This window comes from Nematolebias whitei, chromosome 21 (assembly GCF_014905685.2).
Source record: "Nematolebias whitei isolate Nwh7 chromosome 21, NemWhi1, whole genome shotgun sequence".
Taxonomy (NCBI): domain Eukaryota; kingdom Metazoa; phylum Chordata; class Actinopteri; order Cyprinodontiformes; family Rivulidae; genus Nematolebias; species Nematolebias whitei.
Window position 1 is genome coordinate 24,276,877 of NC_056518.1, and position 16,300 is coordinate 24,293,176.

Consider the following 16,300-nt stretch of genomic DNA (forward strand, 5'->3'; position numbering starts at 1 on the left):
ATATATATGTATTTATATATATTCATATATATTTATATACATATATATTTGTATATATTTATATACATATATACATATATATGTATTTTTATATATACATATATATTTATCTATATTTATTTATAGATATAAATATATATATATGTATATAAATTAAAACTCTGATGAACCAGATTCTACAAAAACATTACATTCAAATTTTTATAGGTTTTCATCATCATTTGATGTATTTGCACTCATTGTGTCTACTTTTAATGTTCATTTTAAATGTGTGGTTTCCTTTCTTGTTCACATATATACATTTTATTTTTAGCTTTGCTTTAAAGTTCTTGTTTTGTGATTTGTACATTCGTGAGTTAAAATAAAGTTGAACTGAAGGTCGTCTCTTTTCTTTAAACATGTTTGAGGGAAATATTCCTGATATCCAATAGTTTTGTGTCTTTTTATGATTTTCAGCTGAGTTAACAGTCATTAAAGTGAAAACAGGATTTCATGATGAAGCTGGCACCGTCTTTTTTTTTTTTTTAATCTTCAACGCTCTGCTGGTCTCGCACGACACTGCCCGCAGTCACACGATCCTCTCCTCCGGAGAGGAGGAGGCTGGGAGGCTCATCCTCCCAGCTCCAGCTCAGCTGGTCACTCACAGAGTCCGTTCCAAGGCTCCAGCCGCGCGTAATCATGAAGGTCCGACCCGCGCAGACAGGCGGGCAGAGACGGTCTGCGACGAACGGTGGAAGCGATTTTAAAAAACATTTTACGTGTAAAAAAAAATAAAATAATCATTTTTAAATCGCTTCAGCATTTTTTTAAAACATTTTTTGTATAAAAACAAAATGTTATTTTATTTAAAAATCGCTTCCAGCGTCCGTCCCAGACTGTCCAGTCCGCCTGACTGCCGGGCGGGATCGGGATTCAGCCTTCATGATTACGCGCGGCCGGGGTCTGGCAACGTCCATCTGCGAGTCCCCATCTCCAGCTTCGCAGTGACCTGCGGAGCTCTGAGCACACAAGGCTGGTATCCAGAACCCGAGCCTCCGAGTCGGCACATCGAAGGTTCTTCCGCGGTGACCAGCTGAACTTGGAGCCGGGGAGATGACGCCCTGCCCGGCCTGGCGCTCCAGGCTCCGGAGGGAGGATCGGGGTACACCAGCAGAGCTCCATCCAGCTTGCTCTGAATTATGTTGTCGGCCACCAAGCACAAAAAATGCCAGCACATCAACATTAGACCAAGATGTTGTCAGTATTGTTTTTAAAATCTTTAAAATAAGTCCAGCTGCTGCTCCAGTCCGAGAAATTGCAAATGGCGGATTATTGTTTTGAAACGTTTCTGAAGGATCCAGTGACTCCGCCCCCGACTCCGCCCCCGACCAACCAGTGACCGACAGTGTACTGACGTCACGTTTTTGTACCTCTTCGTACCGGTTAGAACCACAGAGCCAAGGGTACTGAAAATAGTAACAGGTGCTAAGTACCGGTACTAATGGAAAAGCCTCAGAACCGGGCCAAGTAGGGTCGAGTCGGCCCGTACCGGTACTAATGGAAAAGGGGCATTAAAGCCACTGGTCAAACAGAATAAACATAACCAACTCAGTTTTGTTTAAATGTGTTATCATTCTCACGCTTGAATTTTTCACCGACCTGCACAGTCATGCAAGTGATTTGTAGCTCCAGCGGCTCTGGATGTACGTGTTTCATTACTTCTTTATCACAGCAGGCACTGCTGATCTTTCTTTGGGCTTCATTGTTCGCCAAGAAAATGAGCAGAGCTTTGCATTCTCGCACATGCAGGACACCCCGTCCATTCCTAACGCCGAGCGTTTCCAAATGAGCTTGTAACTAAAAGAGATGAGTTGATGAATGTTCTATAACACTTGGTCCCTGGTTCTGAACTCTTGGCACAACCATCCTTTCTTCATCAGCATCAGAAAGTGACTCGGTAACGTTGCTGACTTGTAAGCAGAGCAGACTGCACTTTAAATAGGCTGGCAGCCAGAACAATGGAACCACTGATGGGAGTAAAATAAGACTGCTCATCATGTTCCAGCGCAATGTTCTGCTGGTAAAATCCACCTCCTGTTGTTTGCAGTGCATGGATGTTGTTCGGGCTTTTCCCATTTCTGTGCAGTGAAAGCTTCCAGTCAACATGGCAGCAGGTGGCCCTGCAAAACCTACATGTTCTTTGTCTAAACGGTCAGAGTGGTTTTATATAGAAAAGGCAAACTTGGTTTACATTAGCGATTATCTCCTTACATCTTTATATTTGCAGTACCGGTAAGTTTTTTAAGAGAGGAGGCTTATTCAGACACCATTCAAACATCGACTTTTTTAATTTCCCTACTTGCAAGAAGTGGTTGCATAATCAACTAAAGTTGGAACTAATCTGAAGAATAAAGATTAATTTAAACTCTCATGCTTTTTACTTTCAAGCGAGCGAACATTTGTTAAAATGCAAATAAGTGATTTCATATCTTTCCTTTGTGTCCATATAATTTGCTCAGCGTATGCCGTGTAATGGACGAGTATCGGAGCGTTTTCCTACACGTCTATGTAAACCACACGTCCAACAGGTGGAGCCATCTGATGGCACATGATAAACGGGTCGGGGGGGTAAACTTTTAGACGTTTCCTTTTCAGCTCAGGGTTTTTATGTCCCAAAGTGCTTTAATCACAAGCACTGTCACTCTGTTGGAGCAATTTCCTGTGGCTCTCTAAACTACCAGGTTGCAAAGTAATTGAGTTTGGGTCATAATTAAAAAGTGCAAGGAGCCATGTGATCCCCCCCACCCCGACTCCCCCATCCAGCATGTCTTTCATCTTTGTAATAGCATAGCCATTTAAAAAGACAACGTTTTCATCACTGAATCTGATCACTTGTAAGAGGTCTAGCGTGCTTTATATGCCACTGAAGGTGCAGCAAAGAGCTTGTGAAATTAGGTGTGGTTTAGTTTTGCACTGATGAGATTAAAAAAAAAAGGAATTAGTTGGAGACTAGTCATGTAAGGAGCTTCTAACAGCTGAAGCTACATTAACGACAAAGGCCTGAGCTGATTTAATTTTAAATCGTCTAGTTGCACTGAGCTAAGCAAAATGATGCTTTCTATTATTTTGTGAGACGAGTTCTTGCGTCTTCCTCGTACCTTAAAGCCCTAACCCCAAAACTTCCCACCTCACAACCGCTGCGATATTTCAATCAGCGCAGTGTCATTAGACCGTACTCCAGCTGTGGAGCTGTAACCTCTGAATTATTCTGAACACTGGGGGGTGTGGGCGGAATAACACGTCTGATTGTGGAGCTGCATGAGGAAGCCATCTCAAAAGATCAATGTGAAAGGGTTATGATGCAGCATATGGAGCCGTGCGGCTGACTGCTGCACAGACAAGAAAATGAAATGATCACACGCAGGAGAATGAGACCGACAGACAGCAGTGATGAACGTGACTGAGTTTGGGTAGGATTCTGCAAAGCAGGCTCACATGAGTAAAATAAATAAATAAATACAAAGTATAAGATTTTGAAGATGAATTGTGCTTTTATTTTGTAATAAACAGCGCAACTTTCAAAGTAGTTGTTTTCAATGGTAGGCATCTTTTGCAAGTAGGTCAGGATTTTTCACCACATACGATAAAAATAGATGGCTTGTTCAAATGTACGGTTGTAAGATTTACTTCAGGGTAAGTTGTGTTTGTCTAATCTGGATCATGTGGTTTTAGTGCACAAATGGGCAAAGTGCTAGTGTGGTCAATTTGGCTCTCTGAAACAAAATCAAGACAAGATAAAGGTTTTGAGGACACTTGAAACGAGACATGTGTTGCATTTTTACCCATTAACAGTTTATTTGACTAAATTAGAGCAAAATCTATATTTGCTTTCTTAGAATGACAGAAATAATGATTCCAAAAAGACAACAATACAGCTCTTTGTTAAAGAAATCTAACGGTTATGAAATTCTGCTGAAATTAGCCTCAATTTAAATTTAGTATGTTTAATACGGCCCCTACTCCCTGCACTAGTGCCAGCTGTGATTCAGCACAGAGCACACTAACAAATACAGGGAAGTTTAACTATGAGCAAAAGGAAAAATTAGACTTATTTCAGGAAAATGCTCTGCAAGGAGATTGCTGTTATCACCAGTTCGATAAGTTTCCCTTCTGAGATCAGGCAGACGAATAATAATAATAATAATAATTCCTGGTGCAAATTTTCTAAACAACCTTCTTTTTTTTTTTTTAATTGCCGTTTACTAACAAGCACAATAATATATTTTAGTATTAGATTGAATACAAGTACATAGTCCCTCGATTATCGCGGGGGTTACATTCCACACACAACCACAATAAGTGTAAAACTGCAAAGTAGGAACGCTATATTTATTTTAGTATATGTTAAGGCTTTATAAACTCTTCCCACACTCTTGCCATGTTCCAAACTTTTAAACCTACATAATTTTAACAACATACGTATATGTACTGCACAGTAGCTACAGTACTGTAAAATTTTATATGGGTAATCTACTCACCAGCCTTAGTCTGGTTTTGGTTGGGTTCTGATCGGCTCTCTAGACCCACTGAGCACCAAAGCTTTTGGAGAGAGCCGAACCTTTGGAGAACCAGCACAAAACCACACAATGGTCCCGATCGAGTCCAAATAACCCAGAGAAATCTGGATGAAAACAAGTCCCGGTGAACTCCGGAGAAGACACTGGACCTCCAAGCAACGCCTCCTCACTTGAGAGGCTCCCTGGTCTGGCAAGCAGCCCTCGGATTGACCGATGAAGTAGTAGTTCTGGTCCAGTTCTAGTCCGGTTCTGATCGGCTCTCTGCATCCATTGAGCGCCAAAGTCACTATGAATAAAGACTGAACTTTTAAGTCAGGTTAGGATCGGATCAAAACTTTATTTCCATTTCTTTTCGGCAGAAAGAAGTGGTCAGAAGCACTGTTGGCTTCTGGGTAATATAGTTCTTTTGGATTAACGATACAGTATAGGGTTATTGAAATATAACTACAAAATGGTGGAACCTGTATGAACTTTTTTTTTTTTTTACGTTAGCATTTTATCTGTACCGTCCCAATCACGTGAGTAATACTAAAGTTGACAATCGTTGAAAAAACGCAAAAGAGCAAGTCCGCAAAAGTCGAACCGCGAAGTAGCGAGTGACCACTGTACTAATATTGGACACTGGTACCAGTATTGGTATTGGAACAATACTACTTTCAAACATGTTGAGGCCTTAGGAGAGTACAGTTGCTTAAAGTGTTTCTACCAAACATGCTAACTATGACACAAACCTGTCTGTCATCAGAAGAGAAAATAAAATCTGAAAGATTTTTCCTGAATAACTTAATGATCATTCAGTAAAAATATACAAGTTCAGCTGCCTGCAAACATCCCAGTGGGAAAAAAAACTATTTTGGAAAGATATAATGCTATGAATGATAAATGTGAGTAGTATAAAGTGCCCATGTGTGTTTTTTTCATTAAATAAAAATGTCATTCTGGTGGGAAAATGGATGTTGTCCTCCCATTTTACTGTGTTAACCTAACCATTGATCTTAGCTACAGATCTCACAGCTTGACAGTCAGCCCACCCGTCATTCATCAAATAATCTGAAATGTAGCTTCACTTGTAACATTTGATCTTTTTGTACTTTTCTGTTCAAGAATATTGATTATTCAAGCATATCAAGACCACAGCCGAAACCTGTGCATGTGATGTATGTAGATGTTTTCCCCGTCCTTCACAAGGTTAGTGAAGATTTTACCAATTACTTGTTCAGACACATAAAAACACACAGTCCATGCCTCTCTGGTCTGCAGTGATTCAACAGATCATCATCATCACTCCTGGAAATGACTCATTCCTCTCGACAGCAACATGAAGGGTATCAGAATGAAAGTAATGTTAATGTTTCACAGGAGTTCAGAGCAGATTTGTCTTGTTGGGGCAGTTTCAGGGTTTCTATAGGAGCAAAATGTTCTAAAGCAACAGAACAAAGGAAAATACTTAAACCCTAAAAAGCCTTCTTTTTAAGAATTTGAAAGAAAAACATTCTGCTTGTAAGTTGGGCTTTATTCGAAGTTATATGAGGTGATCTACTTTATTTAAATATTGTAAAAAAAAACAACTGTAGCAAAATTGTTTAGTCTTCTAATCTTAAAACAAGCTGGTGCAAAGACTAATCTTAACTTTTCTTTGAAGCCCAAAAGGAGTGGCTTTTAGAAATAGAAATAGCCTTTATTGTCCCTTGGTGGGGAAATTCAGGTGTACCAGAAGCAAAGTGACAGGTAAATCAAACAAAGTAGATTCACACAATGGTAGAAAATATAAAAACAGAAAAACACAATATGAATGAGTTTGTACAGTAAGGGCATATTTACAGCATAAGAAAAAAAAATGCAGTGCAGATATTAAAAATAGCAAACCTAGATTCAAGAGATGTGCACTGAGTAGGATAATTCAAAGACTGTACAACATGTGCACGTGTTTTTGCATGCAAAAGTAAACACAATATGTCCAAGAAATGGAAAAACTTTGTGACAGCAAGGATGTCAACAGTTGACAAAAATGTTTTTAAAAAATTAACAAAAATGTTAAAAAATTAACAAAAGTGTCTGCTTACACGCAAAATATTTTGGGGGGTTTTCACCCATTTTTAATAAACAAAATATCAATCTACTATTCCATAAAAACTCTGTGTTTTGGAAATAAAATTGACAAATGGTTGACATTATTGCCTCACAAAGCAAATAAAAATCGATGCACAAACACATCAGTTTGATCAAACCCAGTGAGAAACATGTTACCATCCCATACAGTACCATCACTTCTTCAGGTTATTTTGTGTTCAAATTTACTGCTATTCATTTATATATTTATTTACTGCGGTGCATATATTTTTAATTGTTCCTGAACCCTGATGGCAAGAGATATCAGAGCGCAGATGGGCTGTGAACTGAAGCAACCTGCCAATCAGCAGTAAACAAAAAGATCCAGGAGCCTCTTAGGTTTATTAAAAATGTAATTCTTCTGGTTCGTTGCCCTTGTCTTCATTTTTGTGCAGCTTTAAGTGGTTAATTTTGACCCCAGAGCATCATTAAATGTGTGCACACACTCATGCACAATATTTTGCATCTTTTTTTTTTATTATTTATTTATTTAAAGCAGCTAGTTTGCAGAAAAACAAGTGAGATTTGGGGTTTTGACTTCCTCACAGCCCACTATTGAATAATTTTTATATATTCCCAAAACAAACCTCTTCTTAATCTTATCGGACCATTTATTCCATACTACTACACCTCATTTTAGGGCTTTAATGGAAATCAGGTCTGCTATACCACTTAAGAGAATAGATGAACACATTTAAAAGGATAAAGCTTTTAAAAGTTATGGAGATCCAACTAAATGTGTCACAGATTTGAACTGATTGTGTTGAAATAGGACAAAGCAGTTATTTTGTTTTTGTTTTTAAAGTACAAAAAATGTGTCTGCTAGTTGATAACTGTCATATGTAAGAGTGTGTGTACATATATATATACATATATATATATATATATATATACATATATATATATGTATATATATATATATATATATATATATATATATATATATATATATATATGAAGGCATAGAGATGACAAAAAAGTGATTAAAACTGTTATCAAATGAATTATGTGAAATTTTAGTTACTGTTGTCACTAAGTTAGTTACATTGTGCAAGACATGAGCACATGACAGGAATGTAAGAAAGATGTATTCAGGCGAGACTCATCTGAATTCATCCTGGTCCCTGAGTGCAGTCCCTGGTTTGAGTCTGTGAAATCATAAAAAAAAAAAAAAAAACTATTACTGCTCCGTAACCCAGTCGTAGTTTATGGGGCTCATAAAGCACCACAATGAAATGACTGTGGGACAAGCACATGTTTGAGAATAAAGCATGTAGTGTTCCTCAACTGTGACTTAAAGGGAATTCCCCTACACCAGCTATATATAAAGAAAAAATAAAGTCAATTTGAAAAATAAATCTTTAAGTATATAGTTCTGCCTTGAGTTGACCGATTCTCTCTGCTGTGTTGTGGTTTAGCAGATTTAGTTGGATATCACCCAAAGCAGTCTGTGAAAGTAAAGTTAATGCACTCAGACCATGTCAACACATTTTCTTACTTCCTTAGCTCTTCCAGCCTCTATTTGCACTTTTTAATTTTCATTATCATTTTGAATGAGCCATACAGAACCTTCAGTGTACAACCTGTGATCAAAACATGCACGCTTGTCTCTGAAGGGTTGAAAATATTATTATCATGTAAAAAAGTTTCCATTTCTGTTCTCCCTTCTTTTAGTTTTATAGCAGAAACATTCAACGGGTACTTGAGGTTGAATGTTTGGATTTAAAGCCTTATCTTTGTGCTCTCAGGCTGGAGGACATGAGCTGGATTGCTTTTATAATGTTCTCTACATGTTGACAATCTTCACCTTATGTCTTTTTTGCAGCACATGTTAATTTGATCGTATGTGCAACTAAAATGAAAGATTTGTGAAGTGTTTTACTAAATTGTGTTTTTTATCCAATTTAAACTGATTAAAATCATGGTTCTGAGCAACGTTTTATGTTTTTATAAAATTCAAGTGCTTGAAGAAGCTCAGTTTTGATAATCAAACATTTTAAACTGCATTTCATTTTTCCTTTACCTCCAAGGAGACGTTCTTTCTGTGAACTTTTAAATCCATTTATTGATCGAGTTCTTCAGACTTTCTAAAGGTCTTTCACAATGTTAGTTTTTTGTTTGTTTATTTTTTTACATTAGCTGCTTTTATGCACATTTGTTCAGAACTTTTACCCAATCATGACTGATTATTGTGCAGTGTGCCTCAAAATATGACAAATGATCAGTACAAGAGAAGAGTCTGGTCAAAGATTTAACTGTCTCTAGCAGATCAGTTGCATCTGAAAGCCATGCACTGTTCATAAATCATTTGCAAAGTTATTTTATTCAGTGTTTTCAGCTTTAATCTGTTAGCATTTTAGTGAGATTTGTAAAAACACTTTAAATATTTTGTTTTTAGTTTAGGTTTTTTTTTTTTTTTGGCTGCTTTTGTTCCAGCCTTTTGCTTATAATCTTTAACTATGAGCTGAAAATATTTAAAACGGGGAATAAACGGTATAAATGGTGTTTTTTTTTTTTGTTTTTTTTAAAAAGCAACATTTGTTTTGTGAGTTTGTAATTGTGTTTAGAATGTTCTTGTTTGTTGCTTTGTGACTATCATTGCTGCCTAGCAGTGTGATGTGGATATTTTCACCACTTTTTGTAAAATTTTCAACAACTTCGGATGTTCCAACATTTTTCAGTCAGATCATCTGAACAGTTTCTTTTTTTTTGTGCTCAAACGTTTCGCCTTCGATCCGGAAGGCTTCATCAGTCAAGGAAACACACAACCCACACAAGCTTCGGATGTTGTCAGCCCATTAAATGAGTGTTATTACTTGTTATCATCCCCATAGGTTGCATTCAGACTGTCTCTCCTACTACTTAGTAGTTTTAAGTTACATTGTTATCACTAATAATATGCGACTTCGCACGCATGTAAAATCGAAAGGTTTTTTTTTTGTCAGCTGTTAACCTTTTTCCTAAACCTAACCTTACACCTGACCCAGAGCACTGACCCTAAACTTAACCCCCAGAACCTTTACTCTTAACCTAACCCCCGATCCCATTATCAGAGCTAACAATGTACCTTTAAACCTAATAGGAGGAACAGTCTGAACGCAACTTGTGTGGATGAAAACGACTAACAGCGGAGATTTAATGGGTGTTAACATTCAAAGCAGGTGAAATTTTCTGCTTCTTGTCTAGACTGAGATGTATGTATATATATATATATATATATATATATATATATATATATATATATTTATTTATTTATTTTTTTTTTTTTTTTTTAAGACCTGACACAGGACTTTATGTAAATGTCTTTGTGTTGAGCCGCTGATAACAAAGAAGTGAAAGATTCTATTTAAAATAGTTTCTTTGTAAAGTTGTATGTTACGTGTCAACACAATTCTGGTTCACCCCTCGAGTTAAACAGTCTTTTCATGGCTGAACGATTCGTATGTCAGAGTTAAGTGGTTAAACAGAAGGAAAAAAATCTGAAAATGGTCCGGCAAGAGGAGTGAGACGGAGAGCAAACATCCAAAACAATTCATGGTCCGGGGTTCTTGACACATGCAATGTACATGGAATGAGATTATCTCTGAATACAAATCACAGCTGTAGAAAAAGCCTGAACACCTGGAAGAGAAGCACACACTACATTAGACTTGAAGGATAATGCAAACCAGGACACATAAGAAAATTAAGCCTTAATGTGGTTAGGAGTTAAACACCCCACATCCTCACTCAAACACACCAAATGAAAATTAAAAGGCCTACATTAGGCAGACCACTGAGTACTGAGGGAACAGAAATGAATAGCATTATGAAATGAGAAGATTGCTGGTCTGAGCCGTTTAGTTTCTTATTACAGGGAGAGTCTTTCACCAAACAAATGTCAGGTGACTTTAAACATCCCACACTCCAATATGAGCCACGAAAGCACAATAGTCGTTATTAACATCCGCTTCTGGATTAGTCACATACGTGTAATTCCTGCACGATGAGTCTTTATTGTTTTTATTTAGGCCAGCTCTGGCTTGTGTGGTAAAGAAATAATAATAGGATTTAAATGTTAAAGTGATGTTTTTTAGCAGCTCTGCTCTCTGCTGTTCCGTCATCGGTCCGGTGAGGCTCCAGGAAAGACGTGAAAATGATTCAACAGTCTTGAAATTTGACAGATTTTTATTTTTTATTTTTATTGTAACTTGAGAAAAGCTGTTTAATTTTGTTTTTAAACAGTAAATATTCATATACTGAGCACATGTTGTGCCAACTAGTTGTATACCCCATTGCAGAGCGAAAATGGGGAGTTGGAAACACACTCCGTTCATCTGTGCGTGTTTTAAGAAAACTTGTTTTTTGGTGTGTGGCTGCTTCTAGGTGTAAGAATCAAAAACTGGATTGCCACGTCAAAATCCAAGATGTCCACCACCGTGTGTGTGTCTTTACATTTCTTACCTTGTAAGGCCCATTTTTCCAACATATGTTTATTGTGAGGACCCGCTGCTTCTTATGGAGTCCAAAGCCCAGGCCCCATAAGAAGCAGCGCCGTTTTAGACTTAGGTTTAGGACCAAGGTGTGGATTGAGGATGGGTTAGGTATGTACTGCTAATGGTTAGTTTAGGGTAAGGAGCAGGGTTAGGCTATGGCAATGAATGGAAAATGAATGGAAGTCAAGGCAAAGTCCCTGTAAAGATAGAGTGCGTGCGTGTGACTGAGTGAGGATAAAGAGATTTAAAAAAGATTGACAAGGAAAAATGAATCTACCTTTGTTCTTCTAGACAGTGTAACTTTACAGGTTAACTTGCATTCCCTGTTCAATTCCAGTCCAGAAAAACACTCATCACAAAACTACATTCACTATTCAAATCCTTCAGTGAAGGGGGACATTGATGTGTATTTGTACAATTGATTCTTCATGTTAGAGATTTAGTGAAGTCCAAACATGTTTAGTATTCACACACACCTTGGTGTTTTTGCCCAAGTCTGTGCGTCTTTTTGTATGTCTCTTACCAAAATGTCTAATCAATGGACAAATTTTAATGACACTTCCAGGAAATAAGCCTTGAATCTACCTGATTTCTCAACTGATTTGAATTTAATGTCAGAACAATTCAAAATAGCTGCCGCAGCTAAATGACATTAGCAAACACAGATATGTCCAGAACTCTATCCAGTTGAGCTTTAATGTGATGTGGCAGAAGCTTGATCATTGGTTATTGTGCATAAAGATGCATGATATTGGATTTTTGGCCGATATCAGATATGTCGATATGTTAAAACTTATTTGGCCGATAACCGATACCAATACCGATATTTTTGTCCTAGACCTCCTTACAGAGACTGCATAGCTTTCTCAGCTGTGAAATTAAAATACTACATTGTTCTGTATGGTCTTTGTCAGTCTGGCCTGCTACCAAATGCAGATGTCAAAAAGGGGGCTGAAAATTATGTAACACTACATAAATATATAATATATATTTAAAAAACAATGCCTTTTATATAGGTGAGTTATTTTGATGGAATGGCCCATGTCCGATATTTAATTTTATTGTTAATATCAGCCAATACCATGCCGATAATATCGTGCATCCCTAATTGTGCAGGTTGCAAGATCTCACAACACTGCATGAGATCATTTACATTAAATCAAAATAGGGGAAACTCATGCAACACATAAAATTATTTTAGCTTAAAACTTTAGCATGAAAGTTAACAAATGGAAAGGCATTCCTTCCAGGAATGTTAAGCCTTTAACCTAATACTATTTAACTTTTTTTTTGTATTTGAGAACAAGAAGCCAAACAGTTTTTCTTTTTATCTTCTGATGAAGATTGCTCAGGCCATTTTTCTGTTTGACCCGTGACTGAGCCGGTGGTGATTTGACTGCGAGCATGAAGTACGTATTTTACTCCGCTGGTCAGTCATTTGAAGGTTATCGAGGAGACGGTGGCAGCACTTACAGTATCTGGAGTTTCATTTCCTCCTTATTATGGAGAACTGCAGAGAGCAGGTCAAACCCTGCAGAGATGCTTGGTGACGGTGTTCTTCGGTGCCGTAGCTTCGCTCCTCGTTCGGTCCGTCTCCTCCCTGAGCTGTGATGAAAGCAGTCGAGAGATGCAGCAAGAAGCCAACTTGGTGAGAAGAAACTGGGCTTAGGTGAGAGCGGTGGGAAAAATAAAAATAAAAAAGCAAAAGCCTGTCGGGTTGTAGCTCAGGCGTTTGGGAAATCAGAGAAGCTCGGAGACTGTTTGGGTTGTTGCAGCTTGTGTGCGTGAACGTGCATGAACATTTGCTGCTCTAACAAAGCATAAAATAAGCTCCAATGTAAACACAGACAGCTTGTTATTTCCCAACGCACTCGTCATAATTAAAATGTAGAGTTGTCCTCTTAGTTTAACATTACCAACAGTTTGAGGCTGGTTCAAGTCATTATAAAAGATTGAAAATAGTTTCAGCTCAATTCCCTAAATAATTTAGCTTCATTTGTGAAAAAGATATTTACTAACCTGGTTTTATAAATGTCGACACAGTTCCTTTAAGTTGTGTTTAATCAAGTCAGAGCTAAAGAACCGGATCAGATTAATAAACATGTTGGCTGTTCAGATGGTTTTTGAAAGGTCTGTGTACATTTTTGCCTAAAAAGATGAGCTTTTTAAAGCAAATGGGTTAAATTATATATTTGGGACTTTTTTTTTTTTTTTAATTTTCCAAGATGTAAAAAAGCAAACTTCCTGTTGTGTAAATTTTCTACATGGCATCCATGGAGTCCTGAAGCAACCAACATTTAGATCCATCTACTAAATGTTTAATCTTTTTTTCCATATTTTGAGATCCTATTTTTCCCCATTTCTTGCTAATTTTTTTCTATTTCTTAACTTTACAGATAATTATAAAAATCAAACAAAAAGTATCAAATAAATCACAATTTTTTCTTAGTGATGGTTAAAGTAATCTTCAACAGACTTAAACTGTTTTGTTATCACCTTTAAAGTGTTTTACAACTTGAAACCAAGTGAAGAAGTCAAATCAAGGCTCATAAACTGCTGGACTTCACGCTGATCATGTCAGCATCCTGCATCATATCTGACCGTTTCAAGTTTTCTAAAAAGCAACGTTAGTTTTTTTTTTTTTTCTAATTGTGTGTTATCAGGGCTTTGTTACCCAAGTATTATGGTATATTGACTTTTATCACATGTAGGTAGAATGATTCTGTGTTTAAAACTCCAATCAGAAGCATGCGTTTGTTCAGGACAGTGCTTAGAGCTTCAAGTTTTTCCTCAACGTCTGTGAAGGAGAAAAAGACAAAGACTAGAAGGAAGGGAGGGAGTATGATTGTTGATGAGCTGCTCAGAGTCGGGCAGAAATCAACTCAATTTACTTAATGAAATTAGGACTGGTTGAAGCGCTCAAAGCCAGTGGGTGGCAGAGGGAGGAGAGCATTCGCCTCCGGACTGCAGCTCTGATACACAGCAACAACTTTGAGCGTTGTTCCTCCTCCTCACACCTGCTGTCATTGTGGCTTAAATCATATGCAAAGGTCCAGCTGTGCAGAGGCTCCACCTGACTCTGGATTATCTCTGAACCTGTTGTAGACCTGCACAGTTTAGGCGGGCTCAGAGGGTGAGCTATGCATCAGCAGAAAATGGAAGAAAGCGTCCCTCAGAAAATGGAAGGGGATGACGGAGTCCCCATAGCTTCCCGTGAAGCCTCGGACGGTTCGTCCTCTGAGGCTTTTGGAAGTGCTGCGGTGATCCAGACTACCCTGACCCCTGACCCCTGCAGGTGGTGTGGGTGTTTGTGTCGGTCGTGGTGTCTGCTCCTCGCACTCACCCTGCTCCTACTTTCTCTCCTCTGCAGCTGGGCAGTGGTCCAACTCACCCTGGGGACGCCCGGAGGAGCACCGTTTCGGGTGTCGGCCAGCTACGATCAGCGGGTCCCACAGGATGATACCGCCACCATCGAGCCCCATTTCACCACCAACTGCACCGTGGGTAAGTTACATTTTGTGTATGGCAGTGCAGCTGTGAACCCACTAGAGAAATGACACTGAATGCTTAAATCGGTCACCTCTCATAAGATTAAAATATGGATTTTATCTTGAAAAATCACAAGAAGTTGCTTTTTTTTGTTTTTTTTATCTCGGATTAATAATGAGAAAACAAAATGTGATTCCCATTTTTAAACAAGTGGAAGTCAATTTTATATGAATTAAAAATAATATGGTAAAAATCATGTTTTTTTTCTGATGCAAGCTTTTTCCTTGCTTATCCGTGTGTTTGTGCGTGCGTGCGTGCGTGCACACGCGTGCATGTGTTTTGACCTAATGTGTCTCACATGTCTGCAGAGCATCAGCTCGAACATGTCTGGAAGCTGCACAGCTACTTCGAATTTTAACGTCATTACCCCACGTTGTGGAATGAAATGCGTAAACCAGTCGAGACTGAGATAATATCTTCCTCTGTCAACCTCAAAATCTCCCAAAATTGAATTAATAAAACTGATTCAATTTCCTCTGAACATGTTGCAGAGGCTCAGCAGCTCTCATTCAAACATGTTCGTTTCGGAGAAATTATATAAATACCGCGTTTGTTTCCTGCAAGAAAACAAATGTTTAGCGGGTGCAACGTGTAATCTAGTTTCACAGGTTTGTTTGCATCAGAGATATTTTGTTACATTTAGCAGCAGTTGTTTTTTAAGCAGTTTAAAAGGCACAAATCATGAGTTGAGTTTGAAAAAGCTTCAAACAAGATATTTAGTTTAAACTTTTAAAAAAATAACAACTTGGTTTTAGCCTGTTTTATTCCAGTGAAGCTTTTCCTTTTATTTACATTTTTTGGTGCAATTTAATACATAATTAAATACTTTTTTTTTTACACTAAAGCACTGTTTGAAGGCTGGCTGTTCTGCTGTGCAGGAGAAATCCTCACTCTTCTGCAAAACCTCTTTTCTTATAAAACACCCACCGCCAGTTCCGCTGAGGCTACAACGATAACAAAATGCCACCGTCTGGTTTTTAATTCGTCCATTAGGTTTACCAGCTTAATCCTGGTGAACAATGCAGGATATGCAGACCGTTTCTGCTGACCCGATCCCAGAGGCATGTTTTTCTGTCCAACCTAACACCAACATGATAAACACGACGGCTAACACTGGATTCAACAACAAAATCAGAATCCTCGTTTAACACCAACCTGAGAAAACCCTCACAGGAGGTCAGAATCTGCCGCCAGACACATGGAGGGGGAACGTAAAAACTCGTGAAACGCTTCATTAAAGGACATTTGCTCATTTTACAAAAAAATTAAGACAATTGCATGTTTTGGAGAATAAAGAAAACTAAAACAAGCAGCAGTTAAATAATGAAATAGAAAAATAATCATTTTGGCATTTGAAAAGGATGTTTTTATCTTCAACTCTTTAAGTAATCACCTCGAAACCTATTGACTCTTGTTTGGTTTATTTAGTTTAGAGACTTTCCTACTACTATTTTATTACCTCATTAGTTATTTATAAGCTCATCATGTTTAAAATGTTCTCAAAGCGTTTCACCATCACTGTAAAACTATCACCAATCACTGTGAGCTGTCAGTAAATTATTTACATTATTTTTTTAATAATTTTGTTGGAAACGTCAGAATAAACAGTTT

At 37.8% G+C, this 16,300-nt stretch overlaps 1 protein-coding gene across 1 annotated transcript in view; it reads left to right on the forward strand.

The window, feature by feature from the left end:
• alk (ALK receptor tyrosine kinase) overlaps positions 1 to 16,300 on the forward strand; it is a 241,592-nt gene that overhangs the window by 130,780 nt on the left and 94,512 nt on the right. Inside the window, exon 5 of the mRNA XM_037695394.1 lies at positions 14,511 to 14,644. Within this exon, the coding sequence (XP_037551322.1) occupies positions 14,511 to 14,644 (134 nt within the window). The remainder of the gene's footprint in view (positions 1 to 14,510; positions 14,645 to 16,300) is intronic.